The 20,729-nt window shown below is 39.5% G+C and overlaps 1 protein-coding gene across 3 annotated transcripts in view; it reads left to right on the plus strand.

The window, feature by feature from the left end:
• The window catches only part of mipol1 (mirror-image polydactyly 1), a 413,402-nt gene that overhangs the window by 103,551 nt on the left and 289,122 nt on the right, over positions 1-20,729 (plus strand). Inside the window, exon 1 of one of the 3 annotated variants that reach the window (XM_043697845.1) lies at positions 10,355-10,383. The exons of the other annotated variants lie outside the window; for them this stretch is intronic. Coding sequence (XP_043553780.1) covers positions 10,370-10,383 — 14 coding nt within the window. The 5' untranslated portion in view covers positions 10,355-10,369. Of the gene's footprint in view, positions 1-10,354; positions 10,384-20,729 lie in introns of those variants that run through there. 3 annotated transcript variants of the gene reach the window in all.

Here is a 20,729-nt window from a genome sequence, read left to right on the forward strand (position 1 = left end):
CAGTGGTCTATGCTTCCCAGAGTTTGGCTGATGCCGCATGCAAATATGCCCAAAAAGAGAAGGAAGGTTTGGCTGTCATTTTTGGTGTGAGGAAGTTCCACCAATATCTTTATGGACATAAATTTGTCATAGTAATGGACCACAAATTCCTGCTAGGGCTAGTCAAAGACAAGATGGTGCTCGTCAAATTCAGCAATGGAGCCTTATTCTCAGTGGTGTACGAGTACAGGCCGGACCACCATCTAAGAAGCCAACTGACTCATGTGAATGCCTTGAGCTGCCTCTCACTGGCAGATACTCCACCAATGGTGCCTGGAAGAGTCTGTTCTGGTTTTCAACTTAATGGACACCCTTCCAGTCACTGCTGACAATATCCGACTATAGACACAAGATTCCTATGCTGGCAAAACTAAAATAGATCACAGTAATGGGGGAAACAGAAGGGTCATCACAACTAGGATTGAAACCTTTCTGGACCTAGCAAGACCAGATCACCACAGATGATGGCATATTGCTATGGCGAGCAAGAGTGCTTATCCTGAGTAAAGGTTGCTGCCAGGTACTAGCACGGTAGCTCATTAATTAGTTGCTGCCTCACAGTGCCAGGAACCCGGGTTCGATTCCAGCCTCGGGCGACTGTCTGTGTGGAGATTGCACATTCTCCCCATGTCTGCGTGTGTTTCCTATGGGTGCTCCGGTTTCTTCCCACAGTCCAAAGGTATGCAGGTTTGGTGAATTGGCCACGCTAAATTGCCCATCATATTCAAGGATGTGTAGGCTAGGTGTATTAATCAGGGGAAAAGTAGAGTAATAGGGGTAGGCGAATGGATCTAGGTGGGATCCTCTCTGGATGGTCGGTGTGGACTTGTTGGGCCAAATTGCCGTTTAGACACTGTAGGGATTCTATGATTCATCAGGGTCATCCAGGGCTTTCCAAAATGAAGATGTTTTGAGAAGCTATATCTGATGGCCAGAATTGGATGCTAACATACCTGCATTGGTGGGGCAGTGCCCGGACTGCCAACCAGGACAAAACTTGCTACTGGTGGCACCCTGGAGGGAATAGCCTTGTAAACTCTGGACTCAGTTACATGTCAACTGTACCAGCCCTTTCATGTTCTTGATCACTGTGGATGCCCATTCAAAGTGACTGGTCATGCATAGAGTTCATTTGTCAAATTCAGGGATGACGATTGAAAAGCTGTGAATGTCGCTTGCGATACACGGACTCCTGGAAGTGTTGGTCACAGACAATGGAACATCATTTACCAGCAGGGAATTCATGTACTTCCGAAAGTAGATTGGTAGTTGGCATATTCAAACAGCTCCATACTATCCATCATCCAATGGTCTGGTGGAAAGAATGGTCCAAATGTTGAAAGCAGGCTTAAAGAAGCAGCTTACAGCTTCACTCAGTAACAAACTGTACCAGTTCCTATTTGATTATAGGATCACTCCACACTCAACAACAGGTAGCTCCAGCAGAATTGCTGATGGGGAAAAGACTTCACACCACGTTAAATCTGGTATTCTTGGACCTGGGGAGGGAGGGTGAAATGGAAGCAGGAATGCCAATGCTGGCCACATCCTTCTTCTAAATGATAGAGAGTTTACCTCAAAGGATGAAGTTTTGTGCCAGGGAAGTGGCCTGCGTAGGTATGACACGAGGTCAACATGAGGTCAGTTTCCATGACACACAAAGTTTGGGTAGATGAGGCCATCCTGAACAAACATGGGGATTACTTGAAAGCTGATACCTTGCAAATGGGGCAGGAACAAAACATACCTAGCCCCTCAGAATAGCCAGTCAGAAACCGTGGGTTCTCTCCCTCCATCTAGTGTCAAGGAAACCTCCAATTCTGAGATGGAAGCCGCCTCCATACCGTTACTGCTGGAAGAAGAGGAGGAAACTCACCCAAGATGCTTCAGACATGAGAAGAGGGAGATGGTCTGATACATATGACTCGTGACAGAGTCTGAGTCAGAGGAACTGGACTTGGGCCGAAAACGTTGCAGACGAAGCTACCTGAGAAAGACCAGGCCTACATCCCCAGACTTGGGGCAGAGGGATGTAGTGATTGGAACCAGGCAGATTTTATTGGCTATGAGATACTTAATCAAGATCTATACTGAGATGACATATACAGGGATGTCAGAGCCTCCTCAGTTGTGTTTGAGCTGGCTGGCCAGCTCCAGTATATTGCACACGTGTAAATAAAGTATGACTTGGTGATGGCATACCAGCCTCTGTGCCTTTATTCAAGCACTGCCTGATTTTCTTTCTCTTGTCTGGAGTACTTACTTATAATTCACATGATTTAATGGCATTTTGGATTAATGTGATAGACTTTTCCTTCAATCGTTATCAGAAATGTATAACAATGCTAACACCTTTCCACCAGTGATAAAATTCCAAGCAAATTTATTGAGCACTCTCCAATTGACTTTTGATTAACTCACATGCTTTGTCAGTTTTTCTCAGGAACTTGGTACATAGGTTGGAAATGTATTCTGAGCTTTAGTATATATGTTGTTTAATAAATTTAAGGGGTCTTCTCATTTTGTGCTCATACAACAGTTCAAAAGGCCTTAATCCTATTCTACCATTAGGATGTCATTAATGATGAAAAGGAGCAAGATTATTATTACAATAATTAGGAAATCTGAACAATAAGCTATAAATGTAGTCTTCAAAGTTGTTGCTAATGCTCCTTGAGATTGTGGATGAAAAGCTGAAATAACTTGCTTTATTCCCAAACTTCTCATTATTTCTTTGAACATTTATATTATTTAATCAGATCAACATTCAAATTTTATTTCCTTGGGTAATCAATTTATTATGGGAAAAAAAATTGTACCAACTACCCACCTTTTTTTGCTACTACTTTCCCAAAAGGCATTACCTCAGGAAATCTTGTTGAAACATGCATAAAATTAAGGGACACTGATTCCCACGTGAGGTTTTAAGTAGGGGTCCAACACAATCTATTAAGACCCTGCTAAATGATTTTTCAAAAGCTGGTATTGGAATGAAAAACACAGTTTTAACTGATTGACTTTTCCCATTGACGTGGCATGTATGACCTGATTGACAAAACTTCACCATCATTATGTAATCCTGGCCAATTTTCTTTCACACTATTCGAGCCTGTTTCCTAGTACTAAAGTGACCTGCCATTGGAACTTTTGAGCCATTCATAAATTCTTTTTTACATACATTTGGAACCACCATCTGATGAACAGTTGTCCATTCCTCATTGGTATCTGAGATGATCTCACTTCCTGATTCACACTTTGCCTTTTAATAGTGCTCAGGTATTGGTTGTAATTAAGTTTGTGAGAAAGCTCTTTATGCAGTTCTGTCAAGGCAAGATCCATATGTTGTATTTACAGTAAAGTAGATGGGCTAGACATGTTTGCCTCATTCTCTTTACCTATCTCCTTGTTACTTAGGTTTTTCAAAATTATATTAAACAAAGGAATTTTCACATCATCATTTTTAATAGATGCTCTCATGTCCTGTTTACTTGTCTGGTATTTAGTCACAACGCAGTCTGGAAATAATCTAGGAAGTTGCTAATGTAGCATCTCAGGTCCTTTTTCTTCCATTTTTGTTCCAAAACCATCAGAGAGGTCAATATTTTGATGAGCCAAGACAATCCCAAAATAAAATGAATCCCTTACATTGTGCATTGTCCCCACTACAACTGTTCCAATTCTAAGTAATTCTTTAACCCAATGTGATATATAATGTGACCAGTTTGTCACCTCCAAAAAAAAACTCCAATTTTTTTTCCCATTAGTTCTGCTGGTAGACAAATTGTATAATCAGCCAGTATCTGTAATTTGGTCTATTAGCTCTCAAAGTCTTTGTTAGTTTGCCTCTTTAATTAGACAAAGTACCTGTTCCTTTGAATAAAAGATTCAGAACATTGAGTGATCTGAATTTTATTTTATCGATAGTTGAAGAAGAATTTGCTTAACTGTCCTAAGACACCTCCCTTTTTGTAATGAGCTATGAGGGGATACATTCCACCTGTAAAATTGCTAAAGTTTTAATGTCCATTATTTTATATGCTGCCTCCTTTTCTGAGGATTCATAAGGTGACCCTGCCACTGCAACATGTCTTCCATTTAACTTCCAGAAATAAATTTTAATATGTTCAGTCATATTGCAATAGAAGCATTTTTTGTCACCTCTAGGATCTAGCCTTTCTCCTTTTATTATTTTGTTTCTGTTTATTCTGTGAAACTAATACCTTTACCATCCCAAATTTTCTGTTTCTGCAGCTTCTTTCCTGATTCCCATAGGGTTGGTTTCCATGCATGTAAGGGTGTCTATGCGATATCATAGGTACCTGCTTGAGATGCAGCTTCTTGGATCATTGATACCTGATGCTCATCTAATTAAATTTTCAATGTTATTGGAATACAATTTTTAATTTTTTCCATAATCATCATTTTTCTCTAACTTTCTTGATCAAAACCACTGAGCTCACTTTCCTATTCTTTCTCTCCAAAATTCTACAATAATCAAATGTGTTTTCTTCTTAAAATGTGAAATTTTAATTGTTAAGCTTGGGGACAAGCTCATAAGCATCCCATATGCTTTTTAACAGTCTCATAACTGAAGAATGTTTATCTGACAAATTAGTATACACATTTATAAACATACCATCTGATACTTCATAACATAAGTTCTGAATTCTTTTGGCCAGTTCAACATCACAGATATCTGTTCTGAAGAAAGGTCATTTGACCCTAAATGTTAACTCTGTTTTTTCTCCACAGATGCTGCCAGACCTGCTGAGATTTTCCAGCAATTTCTGGTTTTGTTTCTGACTTCCAGTAACCACAGTTCTTTGGGTTTTTGATTAGCTTCTTTTCAAATTGAGATGAAATGTCTTCCAACTCCTCCCTTCATAAATTTAGAGACAAGAGAGATTTCTTGATAAATCGACTTGGTCTTTGAAATCAGAATCTGTATCTGTTCTTTATGCCTTTACTTGGGAGATTTTTTTTCTCATCTTGGACTTCCCAAAATGGAGTTGGGAATCAAAGCAGGATAACAACTCTAAGTGAAGTCACAAGCTCCAAGGCAGCAATGACCGACCCTTATTCCCCTCTTCTGAGTCTTTTCCTGCACTCTCCATCATTCACTAAGAGGTCAGAACAACTTTCAAGACTTGAAATGGGGTCACAATTGGAAGCTGTTTAGGAAGCACTACTCAAACTAAATGATGTTGCCTAATTTGACGCACACTTTTTGAGTGCAAGATTTTAAAATTCCATTACTTATTTTCTTTGTCATCAGTTTTCAATTCAAGCTTTTTTATTTCCAGTTTTCTTTGTTCCTTTTTCATCTATTTCCGTTTCTTAGTTTTCTTTCTTCTCCCTTCTCATTTCCCTTTTTCTTCTAATACCAGTTTATTCTTTTCTAATTTAATCATCACTTATTCTTGAAAGGAAACATCAATTTCAGGTTTCCTAGTTTTAACTCTGAGTGATAGTTAATTACTTTAAACAGCTTAACCTTGTGAAAACCTGCTTTCCTTTCTACCTGCAACTCATTGCCAACTTTCTCAGTGTAGCCTTCATCAAATATTTCATATGATTCACTGATTATTTTTCTCTGAGAGGAAAGTGTTTTTAAACAGTCAAAGCCAATAAGCAATTCCAATCCATGTAATTTACTTTGCTACAACTTATATTTTTATGCCTTGTACTTCTACATACGTAATTCTTTAAAATTAATGTATCTCTTTGAAGTTCACCAATTTTGATTCTGCAGTGATTCCCATTTTGTGATCTCAGTTAATTGAAATAGTGGACAAGTCAGATTTGAAAGTGAAACCTGGCTTGATAAACAAAAAGAAAAATCAAAATTTATCGTCTGATATAGAGATCAGTAAGTGAACATATTTACAAGAGGTTGACAATGTACATTTTAACAAAGAAACATAAAAGTTTATTACACAACTGAAAAATGTGTGCTGTGTTACATAATATAAGCATTATTTGAAACTGTCTTAGTACAAATACCAGAAAGTAAGATTCAACGCTTTTATCACCTCCGTGAAGGTTCACACTGCCTCCATGCTGAAGTTCCTTGTTCAGTTGGCATGGTTGCAGTTGGAATTCTTCATAGCAAATCTGTACATTCACTCAATGCATTTTTTAAAAAACTAATGTCTCTTCCTGAGGTCCTCAAATAAACTGTTAACTTGATTCATGTATTACTTATCATGGTTTCCTTGAACTTGTGTCTCCCGAAGCTTTTGCTTCTGGAGTTTTCTTCAGACCTTCTCCCACCACTCTGACTGTTTCAGAAACTGTTTAACTAATTACCACTCTGGTGTTGAACAGATTTTATCTCTGAATGAGCTTGCACACAACCTGACGGATGTTTCTAGTTCTGTCTGTCTGTGTTACTGGACTTTTATCGCAAAGAAGCAGCAGATTTTTATCTTCTCCCTTTTTTTCCCTAATGCACTGAGCTTTTCATCTCAAGGGTTTTAAACATGTCATTTAAATATGTGTAAGCACAGCAAATCTCCAGACATCCTAATATCATACTCAGAACACTTATGTATAAACCATGAATTGAAATTTCTCTTGAACAGCGTAACAATGGTGAAATACTTGAGGGGAGAAACAGCGAGAATGAAACTATGCGATTCTAGATGTTGAGGAAAAAATAAATCCAATTTTTGGCACATAAGATTTAATAACTCATTACAAACTAATGTTATCTCATACACGTGCAGCTCACTATTTTTCCAGCAACAAAAATAAACTAGAAGATGCTAATTTCTGACACGAAAGTCAGGGCAGTTACCTGGTAGCTGCAGCTTGCTATTGTTTTCTCTGGGAGTTATTGTTTGGTAGAATTCCCTAATATTCCAGAGCATACTCCATGACCAGTGACCAGCTGCACGCTCGATCCATGGAAGTTGGCAATGGGCAAACGTGAGCATCAACCCATGATTATAGAACATCTTTGAATCACTTTTAAAGCATTTTGGAGCAGAAGAACATATCCCATGGAAATGCTGCTGCTAGGTTACTTCGTGCTCCTTCACTTTTGGATGCTCATGCATTGCTGTGTCACTGAGCCCGCAGGATAACAGTACCTATGTCTTGCTTTGCAAATTAGCACAGACACAAAGCCAGGCAGTTTGTCATGTTCATCAGTAATGATCAATGGATTGAACATGTTGCTGAATGCTACCATGTTACATCAATGTCACACCTGCAGCACATGCCATCGGATTATGTGGAATGTGCTTCTCATCTATGCATAGTAATCCTTCATCAAGTCATAAATGATGACTTCAGAGAGGGGTACTGGCATCATAAGTCAAGGGAATTGTCGAATATCAGTCCAAGGATAAAACAAAGTCTGTCAGCATGAGTTGCTGATGGTTCTATTTTAGAAGAATTGAGGGAATGGGTCACAGGGAGTCCTGCAAGTCCAGTGCAACCGATCTGTGGATTTGTTCAATTAAGTCAGTTAGGGAGCTGCACAGATATCAGTCTGGCATGTGCTTACTTATCAGTCGATACTGACTTTCCAGGTCAAGTCAGGGAGTGGATCATGATCGGTCCTGGGGATCTGCACTGCATTTTAAGGAGTGTGATCACATCAGAGCTGTGGTTGGGAATTCAAGCAAGTCAAGATTGAAGGCTGCTGGGATGCAGATGGGGCAATAATTTTGCAGGTGGACAACTGGACATATAATGGTGGGAAGCAATAGAGCATGTCAGACCATGAGGTATCGCAGGAAGAGAAATGTGATCATCAATGGTCACCACCATCCTTGCTTTGATGGAGACAACTGTGTGTAATGATCATTAACAAACTAATCTGTAAGCCTGGAGAAGTAACCTGGGTCAGCAGGTAATATGAGAAGATGGAGTAAAACCTGCTGGTATTGCCAGGGATGCAACTGCAGCATGTAGGTGGGGAGAACACATTCAACTTGATTTTTCTCTCTTATTGGTTACCACGTCATCTGCCTGGACCCAAACCAGCAGTTACATTTTCCAGAACATGGGCAAATTCAGTCACTAGTAATGTTATCTAGCATCTTGGTGATGGGTATTGAAGTTAACACCCAGATTACATTATGTGCTTTTGTCACACTCAGTACTGATTCATTAGCCAAAGGTCGGACAGCAGGTAAACAGCAGGTTTCTTTACCTGCGTTTGACCAGATGCCACTAGATGTCATTGGATCCACAGTCAATGTTGAGGCCCCGCAGTGCAACCCATGCTCAACTATATACCTCCATAATGCCAACTCTAATGACTTTGTCCTGCTAGTTGGACAGTGGTGTCTGGGACCTGGTCTGAGAAGTATGAATCTGAAAGATTCTGTGAACCTGACTGCTTGATCATTTGTGGAACACCTCTTCCAATTTTGGTGCCAGTCTCAGATGTTGGTAAGGGAAATTTTGCAGAGTCGCAGGTTGGGTTCAGCATTGTCATTTATGAATCCTAGCTCAATACGGTGTAGGCTACTAGTTTTATTCTGTTTGTTAAAACTTCGTAACACTTTGATTACCAGGCCATTCCAGAAGGCAGTTGTGTCAATCACATTTTCTGGGTCTCAAATCAGATGTAGGCCAGACTAGGTATGGTGGAAGATTTCCTTCCCTAAAGGACATTTATAAGCTGTATGCGTTTTCACGAAAATTGAGTATGGTTACATGGTGACCTTCAGACTGGTTTATAATTCTGGCTTTTATTGAATTCAAATTTTACTATTTTTAAAAAAATAACTTTCATGGGACATAGATGTCACTGGCTAGGCCAGCATTAATTGCCCATTCCTAGTTACCCTTGAGAAGGTTGTGGTGAGCTGTCTTCTTGAACCGTTGCAGTCCATGTGCTGTATGTAGACCCACAATGCCCTTAGGAAGGGAATTCCAGGATTTAACCAGTGACAGTGAAGGAATGGTGAAGTATTTTCAAGTCAGAATCATAAGCAGCTAGGTAAGGAATCTTGCAGGTAGTGGTGTTTCTATATATCTGCTGCTCTTATCGTCTAGATGCAACTGGCCATGGGTTTGGAAGGTGCTGTCTAACGATCTTTATTGAATTTCTTCAGAGTATCTTGTATAATATATACTGCTGCTACTACTGAGTGTTGGTGGCGAAGGGAGTGGATGCTTTTGAATGTGGTGCAAATCAAGTAGCTGCTTAGTTCTAGATGGTGTCAAGCTTCTTGAGTGCTTTTGGATCTGCACATATCCAGACAAATGGGGAGTAATCTACCACAATCCTGACTTGTGCCTTATAGATGGTGGACAGGTTTTAGAGAGTCATGGTGTTTCGGGGATGCAGGTTCCCAGGAATTAGCGTAGGATTCTGGATTATGAGTCCAGTGACATTACCATGATACTGTAATCATGACGGATAATGAGCTCTATACCATTTTCTTGCCTCTTCCCCATATTCCTTGATTTGCTAAGAGGCCAAAAGATCTCTCTAATCGATCTTTAATAAACCTTCTGCAGTGGAGATTTTGAATTTCAAAATGCCATTTGTGAACTAAAATTATTTCTTTTATTATTTGTTTCCAAATAGAAAAAAAGCTTAAAATAATGTTGCATCTGAAATGGTATCATATGTTATGGGGAAATCAGGTACTGCTGTATTAATGTTCTCTCCAGTGTTGAACTGTAGGTATCATTTTGCCAGCAGGTGGCACCCTTATCCATTTAAGCAGTGTATAGCTATCAAATGAGCTTAGGATGTCAGTGTTTCTTGTAATTGCTCCCTATCTATTTGTTGCTTACTTATGAATTAACTTGCATTTATTGAACTAAATCATTTCAATCATTTAATTACACCTGAGGAGCTGAACTATAATTGCCTGCATCTAACAAGGATCTAATGTGGCTTCAGCTGTATTAATTTGATGTTTACTTTTCTGAGTGCTAAATGCATTAAAATGATTGCGCAATGGGATTACATTTTGTTAATTGCTGGCAATCATTAGCTTGGAAATGGTGCTGAAGAACGACTGTAAATTATGGAGGGATAAAATTTATGATTTATGTTATGAATAATAGGGCAGCCTGTCTTCTTTTAAAATGCCGATGAGATTATTAAAAATTGCTTTCTTTCTGCATCTTGGTATATTAAAAGACTGAAATTATTATTCATCTTTTTTGTACTTCTATAACTGCTTTGACTGAGACATGTACAGTACATTTAATTAATGTAATAAAACACCTGCATTTCAGCTAATCCAAAAGTAAATGAGGAACTGAACGAAAGATTGCCTGTTTCTAAGATGCACTACAGCTGACAGCTGGAAAAAGAGCTTGAGACTTCATTGGAAATTTTCTATCAAGAACTATGTTAGCAGTTAGGTGAGAAGTTAATGGAAAAATCATGAAAGCTCGGGCATTATCGCACCTTTTAGATTGTGACAGCTAATGAGTTGAGTATAACTCAACTACTTGTTGAGTAACTTTCTGCAGATTTATTGCTTTAAGATAAATGTGCACACAAGCAATTTTAGTTGAACCACACAAGTAGCGGTACTATAGATTATGCCTTTTTCTTGGATGATCCATGAGAAAACAATTCACGACATAACTAAGGTTAATGTCAAAAGACTGATATAAGTTCAAATTTCTACAGGAAGTAACATATAATTCAATTCTGTTTATTGAGCACAGTTATTATTCATCTCTTGTCTTCTGCTTTTTTTCCCTACAAAAGCTTGAATAAATGACGCTAATATGATATGTAATAAATCCTTATACTAATTCTGTTCATATAATCCAAAGACAGAAACCAGACATCAAAATTAACAGCTATTTTGTTACAAATTAAAAGTGACAGTTCTGTAGTTCTTGCAATTTTTCAACTTCAATACTTTATTTGCTTCAAGATATTTGAACATTAGACCTCTCATTAAACATGTGTCTTTGATTCTCTGTTCTCACAAAATGTCTTTTTAATTGTTTTTCAATTATCTTACGACACTTCATTTTTACATATCTGAAAACTTAGAGGAAAGACAAAAATCACTAAAAGACCAAAATGATCTGATTTACATTTAGTGATAAGAGAGGATCTATCACAGGCTGGATTATTCTGAATGTGAACTTGAATAGCTTCTATCCCAGAGTTTTAAAATCAGTCTGCACAAATTTGGTTATGCATGCAAAGTTATAGTTTTGCCAACCTAACTAATTAAACCCTTGAGTTGCTAAGTCCATCAAAGGTCCCCAGACATGATGAACACCACCACAACACTTGTCTACCAATCTTCCATTGATCACATTTACTATTGATGTTGTACCCTTTCCAGAATTGAGTTTCAACAATGTTGTAATTCATGATCTGGTCATCCAATACAAAGGTTCAGGCATGCAAAAGACTTCCAAACTACATCATAAGAGTCAGTCAATTTTACCTGTCTTGCAAGTCAGTTCTCCACGGACTTTTTTTTAATGTAATGATTTCAAAGTCTTAAGGCTTGTTTACAACATGAATGGAATTGGCAAATACAGTTTTGTTACAAATCAACTTCATTCTGACAAAGAATAAGTTTATTAAGTTCTCAAATAAACTATGTCAATAAACTTGAATGATGATTTCGAGTTTAATGTGGATTATACTACTCATGTCAAGATCTGGGTAGAAGAACACTTAGTTCATCAGCTCATAAGATATAGGAGCAGCATTAGGCCTTTCAGCCCATTGACTCTGCTCTGCTATGGCTGATATGCTCCTCACCCTCATTTTACTGCCTTCTCTCCATATCCCTTCAACCCATTACCAATTAAAAATCTGTCTAACTCCTCATTAAATTTACTCACTGTCCCAGCATCCAGAATACTTGGGCAGTGAATTCCACAGATTCACAACCCTTTGGGAGAAGTAGTTTCTCCTCAACTCTGTTTTAATTTTGCTACCCTTTATCCTAAGACTATGACCTCTCGTCCTAGAACGTCACACAGGAAGAAGCATCTGTTCTGTGTCAATTTTATCCACACCTTTTATCATCTTGATTACCTCAATTTGATCTCTCCTCATTCTTCTAAATTCCAGAGACTATAGGCCTAAACTATTCAATCTCTCTTCACACGACAAACCCCTCATCTCTGGGATCAATCTAGTGAACCTCTTCTGAACTGCCTCCAATGCCACTGCATCCTTTCTCAAATAACGAGACCAAAACTGTGCACAGTACTCCAGATGTGGTCTCACGAATACCTTGTATAGCTGCAACAAAAATTCCTTGCCTTAATATTCTATTCTATTCACTTTCTTTATTATCTGCTGTTCCTGCATGCTGTTCCTGCATGCTAGTTTTCTGTGACTCATGAACGAGTACACCTAGATCCCTCTGCGCTGGAGCACCCCTGAAATCTTTCCCCATTAAGATAATAGGTCACCTTCCCATTTTTCCAACCCAAATGCATGCCCTCACATTTATCCACATTAAACTATATCTGCCGCATTTTGGCCCACTCTCCTAATCTAACTATAATATCCATTTCTAAAGTTCTTATTACCTCATTGCAATTTACCAGCCCGCCTATTTTTGAGTCATCTGCAAGTTTGGCTATAGAACCTTCTGTCCCTGTATCCAAGTCATAAAACCATGCTGACCCTGATGGATAGCATTTTGACTTTCCAAATGTCCTGATATTGCTTCCCTGATAACTGATTCTAACACTTCCCCAACAACTGATGTTAAACTAACTGGTCTGTAATTTCCCACATTTTGCTTTGCTCTCTTGTTGAATAAGGGTGTTACATGAGCCATTTTCCAATCCACTGGAACCTTTCCTGCGTACAAGGAATTTTGGAATTTTGTAACCAACAGGGCTACTATCGCCACTGCCACTTCCTTTAATATCCTTCCAAATGAAACTGAGGTTAACTCGTCTCTCTTCCAACCTAGTTACTGCATAAGGTACTCCCGATATGATTTTCTCTACATCAGGAAGATCAAACGTAAACTTAGGGAATGGTTCACCAAGCATCTCAGGTGGGCCCGCTGGGCTGACTGGATCTCCCAGTCACTGCCCATTTCCATTCCCCTTCCCACTTCCTTTCCTTGGCCTCCTCCATTGCCATGCAAACCAAACCGCAAATTGGAGGAACAACACCTCATCTTCCACCTGGGCAGCCTACAACCTGGAAGACTCAACAATGAGTTCTCCAATTTCAAATAACCTTCCCATCCCTCGACACCCTACCTAGCACCCTCCCACCCTTCCCTGCCACCCTGCCACCAACTGGATTCATTCTTCCCATTGACCAACCAGGTCGTACCCTCTACTTGTCTTCACCAATCCCTACTTCACCACCCTGCCCCTGCCACCCCCTATACCCACCCCCAGTCCTGAAGAAGCGGTACAACCAAAACGTCGACTTGCCTGCTTGCTGTGTTCTTCTAAACTCCTGCCTGTCTACTTTGGATTCCAGCATCTGCAGTTTTTTGTCCCTAACCCTAGCATGTAGACCATCAGGCCTGAGGACATGTTTGTCTTCAATCCTAATAGTTGCTTTTCCCTATCGATGTTGATTGTTCTAAGTTCTACCTTATCTATTGTCTTTGACTTGCCTGTTCCAACAGGAATGGTACCGTTGTCCTCCACCACGAAAACTACGGCAAAGTATTGATTCAGCATCTCTGCCATTTCAGTGTTCCCCACTATTAACTCTCTGGTTTCATCTTCCAAGGAACCAACATTAGCGACTCTCTTCCCTTTTAAATGTCCACAGAAACTTCTGCTATCTTTTTTGATATTTTGTGTTAGTTTTCGTTTGTAATTTACCTTAGCTCTTTTTACTAACTTTTTAGTATCCTTTTTTCATGTTTGAAAGTTTCTCAATCATCCATCCTACGACTGGCCTTTGCAATTTAGTATACCTTAGCATTTGACTTTACATTGCCCTTGACCTCTTTGTTTAGTCATAATTTTTTTTTAACATCCCTTATCACATTTCTTTCTCACTGGGATATATTTTTGTGAGGAATTGAGTAGCTCCTTAAACATCTGCTATTGCTCATCAGCATTTTACCATTTAGCCTTCCTGTCCAATGTACTCTAGCCAAATCTGTCCTCATGCCTATATAATTTCCTCTTTTTTTAAATCTAGAACACTACTGTGGGACTCCATTTTCTCATCCCTCAAACTAATTTTTGAATTCTATCATTCTATGGTCACTGCTACCATCCTTAACTATGATGTCATCAATCAATCTTTCCTCATTACACAATATCAAATCCAGAGTAGCCTGCTCCCTGGTTGATTCCACAACATACTGCTCCAAGAAACAATCTGTAATATACTCAATGAACTCTGCCTCCAGGCTACCCTTGCCAGTTTGATTCTTCCACTCTACATGCATGTTCAAATCACCCATGATTATTGCCAGACCTTTCTTGCAAGCCTCTAATATTTCCTGGTTTATATTGTGCCCCACTGTGGGACTACTGTTTGGGAACCTATAGACTACTCCTACCAAGTACTTCTTCCCTTTGCTATTTCTTATTTCTACCCAGACTGATTCCACATCTTGATCTCACATACTTATGTCAATTCTCATTACAGCACTGATCCCATCCTTCACCAGCAAGGCCACCTCCTTTTCCTTTCAGTCTATCTTTCCAAAATGCTGAGTACCCCTGGATATTCAATTCCCTGACCCTGGTGTCTTGTAACCATGTCTCAGTAATTGCTACCAAATCATACTCTTTTGTTTCTATTTGCACTATTAACTCATTAATTTTGTTTCAAATGCTTTGTGCATTTATATACAATGCTTTTAAATTTGTTCCACTGTTAAATTTCCCTATTTTTTTCTAATTCCTTGGGACAAAAAGATATTCGCTTATTCTGTCCCTCACCTTGATTGTCTTAAATGGTTTCTCTCTCAGTTTTAGCCTTCAGTCTCTCTCGCTTTCTGCCATGGCCTTCTTTTCATTCTTTCCCCATCATCTGCCCTGTCTCGTGTTGTTTGTTCTTGTGTCTGCATAATCTCATTCTCCACCACAGGACAAGAAGGCTAAGGCATCTTTTATTTTAGATATTATCCAATTAACTTCTCCCTTGCCCTATTTGTATCTAAGATTTGTACCTCAGTACTTTGTACCTAAGATGTGGGCAAAATTGTAAACTTTTCATTGTGTTCTTGTATTTAACTAAACCTAATTCTAATTCTAACCTAATTCCAATTCTACTTATTTGCAGCCTTGTGTATGATGATACCAATCTTGGCTAACCATAGAGAAACCCCGACATTTAAGTGGTTTCTCACAGATGGCTACATATCTCACCTTTTTTTGCTACTATTAAACTTTTGTAAAATATAATTATCCATTACTTTGCCTTTCCATGCTCTGCCTTACTCCTACATTTTTTACTTTACTGTGCAACAAAAAGAATATCTATTCAAGTAAAATGTTAGTTACTAATAAAGTTAAATATTGGTTTCTTACAAGAGCGTTAGATTTTGAACAAATAGCATTCTCATTAGGAACCTCATCATCTTACAAAACCTGTCAAAGAGTCAAAAGGATTGCCTTTTTCTGAGCTTTGCCAGGTTTTCTTTACACAAGTTATTTATTTTACTTCCTGCTTTTTCTTTGTGTGTATATCTGTGTACTGATTGTTTCACTGTTCAATTCTCCTCATGTATGTTTACCACACAGAAGGATGCCATTTAGGCCATAGTGCCTGTCTATGACAACAAAGATTAGACTACGTTCATCCCATTTTCAAATTCTTGCTGTGGTGGTAATGGCAATACAAGTGCGTATCTAAATGTTGCTTGAAATTTATCAATAGTAATAGGAGTCTTTCAGGCAGTGACTTCCAGACATTCACCCTCTGAATGAAAACATTTCTCCTCATCCTTATACTGGTTCCCTGAATTTGTGACCCATCTATGTTTGGAAAAAGTGCCTTCCTAATTGCCCTTTCTACATCCCCCATAAACTCCTCTGTCAGATTTGCTCTTGATCTTTGTTGCTGCTTATGTCTGTCAACCACATGATCTCCATATCTTATTTTTTTGTATTAGTATTGCTTCTAGACCAAAGATTCCCAAACTGCATAGATCTGAATTTCTCATCATCAAAGAAAGGAACAATTGATTCCTCTACGGTGAATGGAAACACTTCAAAGTCCTTTACAAACATTCTTGGAAACAGTGAAAGAATCAACAGATATTTTCAATAAATTATGTATTTTTCTTGTTACAGTTTTTCCCATATTAAATGTCATCACAGTATTTTTGCATATTCGATCAAGTGTGGTGCTGGTTCCCTCTGCAACTCTCTCATTAGGTCCACACTCTCCCCAACTCCGTCCCCACACCTGGCACCTTCCCCTGTTGCCATAAGAATTGCAAAGCGTGTGCCCACACCTTCCCCCTCACCTCCCTCCAAGACTCCAAAGGATCTTTCAAACTCCAATAGAGATATACTTAATTACTGCAGCTGTGCATCTGTTGCTCTCGAGGTGGTCTCCTCTATATTGGAGAGACCAAGAGCAAGTTCGCAGAATGGTTCAGGGAACATTCAGTCCGTATGCACCAACCAACCTCATCTACCAGTGGCTGTTCATTTCAACTCCCCCGATGACATGTCAATTCTTGGCCTCCTCCATTGGCTAAACACGGCCACCTGCAAACTGGTGGAGGAACATCTCATCTTCCACCTTGGGGTCCCAAAACCACACAGCCTTAATATTTAATCCATCAGTTTGCAAATCTCCCCATCTCCCACCCCATCCCAGATCAAACCCTCCAATTCAGCACCACCATTTTGATCTGACCTTCCTGTCCATCTTCCTTAGAACATAGAACAATACAGCACAGAACAGGCCCTTCGGTCCTCGATGTTGCACGACCTGTGAACTAATTTAAGCCCATCACCCTACACTATCCCATCATCATCCATTTGCTTATGCAAGGACTGCTTAAATGCTCCTAATCTGGCTGAGTTACCTACATTGGCAGGTAGGACGTTCCATACCCTTACCACTCTCTGAGTGAAGAACCTGCCTCTAACATCTGCCGTAGATCTATCACCCCTGAATTTGAAGCTATGCTCCCTCGTAGAAGCAGATATCATCATCCTAGGAAGAAAAACTCTCACTCTCCACCCTATCTAATCCTCTCATCATCTTCTATGTCTCTATTAAATTGCCTCTTAGCCTCCTTCTTTCCAGTGAGAACAGACCCAGTCCCTCAGCCTTTCCTCATAAAACCTTCACTTCAGACCAGGCAACATCCTGGTAAATCTTCTCACCACTTTTTCCAATGCTTCCACATCCTTCCTGTAATGGGGTGACCAGAACTGCACACAGTACTCCAAGTGAGGCCACACTAGCATTTTGTACAGTTGCAGCACGACATCACGGCTTTGGAAATCAATCCCTCTACCAATAAAACCTAATGCCATCTTAACAGTACTATCAACCTGGGTGGCAACTTTCAGAGATCTATGTACATGGACACCAAGATCCCTCTGTACATCCACACTACCAAGAATCTTTCCATTACTCCAGTATTCTGTCTTCCTGTTATTCTTCCCAAAGTGAATCACCCCACATTTATCTGCATTGAACTTCATTTGCTACCTTTCAGCCCAGTTCTGCAGTTTATCCAAGTCTCCCTGCAACCTGTAACACTGTCCACCACTCCACTGACTCTACTATCATCTGCAAACTTACTAACCCATTCACTTATACCTGCGTCCAAGTCGTTTATAAAAATGACCAGCAGCAATGGACCCAAAACAGATCCTTGTGGCACACTACTAGTAACTGGCCTCCAGGCTGAATATTTTCCATCAACCATTACTCATTGCCTTCTTACAGAAAACCAGTTTCAAATCCAAACTGCTAAATCATCTTCAATCCTATGCCTCTGAATTTTCTGCAGTAGCCCACCATGTGGAACCTAATCAAAGGCTTTGCTGAAGTCCATGTACACCATGTCAGCTGCCCTACCCTCATCCACATGCTTGGTCACCTTCTCAAAAAACTCAATGAGGTTTGTGAGACACAATCTGCCCTTGATGAATCCATGTTGACTATTTCCAATCAAATTGTTGCTTGCTAGATGATTATAAATTCTATCTCTTATAATCCTTTCTAAAACTTTTCCTACAGCAGACGTAAGGCTCACTGCTCTATAATTATCTGGGTTATCTCTACTGCCCTTCTTGAACAGGGCACAACATTTGCAATCCTCCAGTCCTCTGGTACTAAACCTGTAGATAATGATGACACAAAGATCAAGGCCAAGGGTTCAGCCATCTCCTTCTTAGCTTCCCAGAGAATCCTCGGATAAATCCCATCTGGCCAGGGGGACTTCTCTATTTTCATTCCTTCTGGAATTGATAGCACCTCCACCTTACTAACATCAATCCTTTCAAGTCTAACAGCCTGTATCTCAGTCTTTTCCTCCACAATATTCTCCTTTTCCTGAATGAAAGCAGATGAGAAATATTCATTTAGCACCTCTCTGATATCCACAGGGTCCACATACAACTTCCCACTTCTGTCTTTGACAGGCCATATTCCTAGTTTAGTCATCATTTTATTCCTCACATACCTATAGCAAGCTTTAGGGTTCTCCTTTATTTTACCCACTAAAGACTGCACATGTCCCCTCCTTGCTCTTCTTAATTGTCTCTTTAAATTCTTTCTAGCTACTCAGTAATGCTCCATCTCACCTCAATATCACATAAGCCTCCCTCTTCCATTAACAGGAGATAAATTTCTTTAGTAAATCACAGTTCCCTTACTTTATCACTTCCTCCTTGCCTGACAGGGACTTCCTTCCCACCTATCTGCTCCACACTTCCCACTAACCTATTACAGTCACCTTCTACCTGCATCCACCTATCACCATCCCACCTAACTTTCCGCGAGGCCTAGCCCCCCTATTTATTTCTCAGTACTCCCCCATCCCCAGCCCTGATGAACGGTCACGTCCAAAACATCAATTCTCTTGCTCCTCGGATGGTGCCTGACCTACTGTCCTTTTTCTCGAGCCACATTTTATCGAATCTGACTCCTCAGCACCTGCAGTCCTCACTATTTTCTATTTTTGTATATTGAAAAGTAGCAAGCGTCCCTCAGATATTCAAAAAAGAAGAGAGAAATTGGGGAACCAAAGGCTTATTAAAATTACACCATATACCTGGAAAAGTGTTTAGAGTCTAGTTTTCAAAATGTGGTAATAGGGCACTAAGAAACTCATAACTAATTAAGCAAAGTCAATTTTTATTAATGAAAGGAAAATAATTCTTGATATCTGTTACAAGTTATTGAGATGGTTTCTGGAGGATGAGTAAAGAAAAATCAGTAGTTATTTGAATTTTTAAAATACATTTAAACCATAAGACATAGGAATAGAAGTAGATCATTCGACCCAATGAGTCTGCTTTGCCATTCGATGAGATCATGGCTGATCTGATTATCGTCAAATTCACTTTACTGCCTTTTCCCCATACCGCATGATTTCCTGATTGATTAAACATCTGTCCATCTTAGCCTTAAATATACTCAGATAACTCTGACAAGAACAAATTTCACAGATTCAGTATCCTCCGAGAGAATAAATTTAATGCTAATCCTTTAAATAGGCAACCCCCTGCTCTGAGATTATGCCCTCTGTTCCTAGACTCTCTCACAAAGGAAAACAACCTCTCCGCATTATCCTGTCAAATTCACAATAATCTGACATTTCAGTAAGGTTACCTCTCATTTGTTGACATTCCAGTGAGGACAGGTCCAACCAATTCAGACTCCCTTCATAAGAAGACCCACCCCCATACGTGGCATCAACCTAATAAGCTTTATCTGGATTGCCTCCAATGCCAGCATATCTTAATTAAGGGGACAACATTATTCACTGAATTGTAGGTGTGATTTGACCAGTTCCTTATGTAATTTTAACAAGACTTCCTAATTTTTATACTCTATTCCTTTTGAAATAAAGGCTAATGTTTTGTTTTGCTTCCCTGTTACCTGTTGGACTTGTGTATAGCTTTTTGTGCTTTGTTCATGAAGACCCTCAAATGTCTCTGTAATGTAGCTTTCTGGGGACTTTTCTCATTTAAATAATATTCAACACCTTTTTTCTTCCTGCCCAAGTGTATAACCTCCAGTTTTCCCACATGTATTAGAACATAGAAAAGTACAGCACAGAACAGGCCCTTTGGCCCACGATGTTATGCCGAGATTTAATCCTAATGTAAAATATAGTAACTTAACCTACGCACCCCTCAACTCACTGCTATCCATGTGCATGTCCAGCAGTCCCTTAAATGGCCCCAATGACTCTGCTTCCACCGCCACATGCATTCCATGCATTCACAACTCTCTGCGTAAAGAACCTACCTCTGACATCTCCTTTATACCTTCCTCCTAATATCTTCAAACTATGACTCCTCGTACCAGTCAATCCTGCCCTGGGGAAAAGTCTCTGGCTATTGACTCGATCTATTCCACTCATTATCTTGCATACCTCGATCAGGTCTCCTCTCTTCCTCCTTCTCTCCAGAGAGAAAAGGGCTTATTCTGTCATGTTTTTTTCCCACTCACTAAACCTGTTTGTATCCCTCTGCAGATTTTGTGTCATCTTCACGCACTTGCCTTTCCACCTATTTTTATGTCATCCCCAAATTTGATAATAGCAACAAAGCTTGTTGTTATATAAAATTTGGGT

The sequence above is a fragment of the Chiloscyllium plagiosum genome, chromosome 10 (genome assembly GCF_004010195.1).
Source record: "Chiloscyllium plagiosum isolate BGI_BamShark_2017 chromosome 10, ASM401019v2, whole genome shotgun sequence".
In the NCBI taxonomy this organism is placed as follows: domain Eukaryota; kingdom Metazoa; phylum Chordata; class Chondrichthyes; order Orectolobiformes; family Hemiscylliidae; genus Chiloscyllium; species Chiloscyllium plagiosum.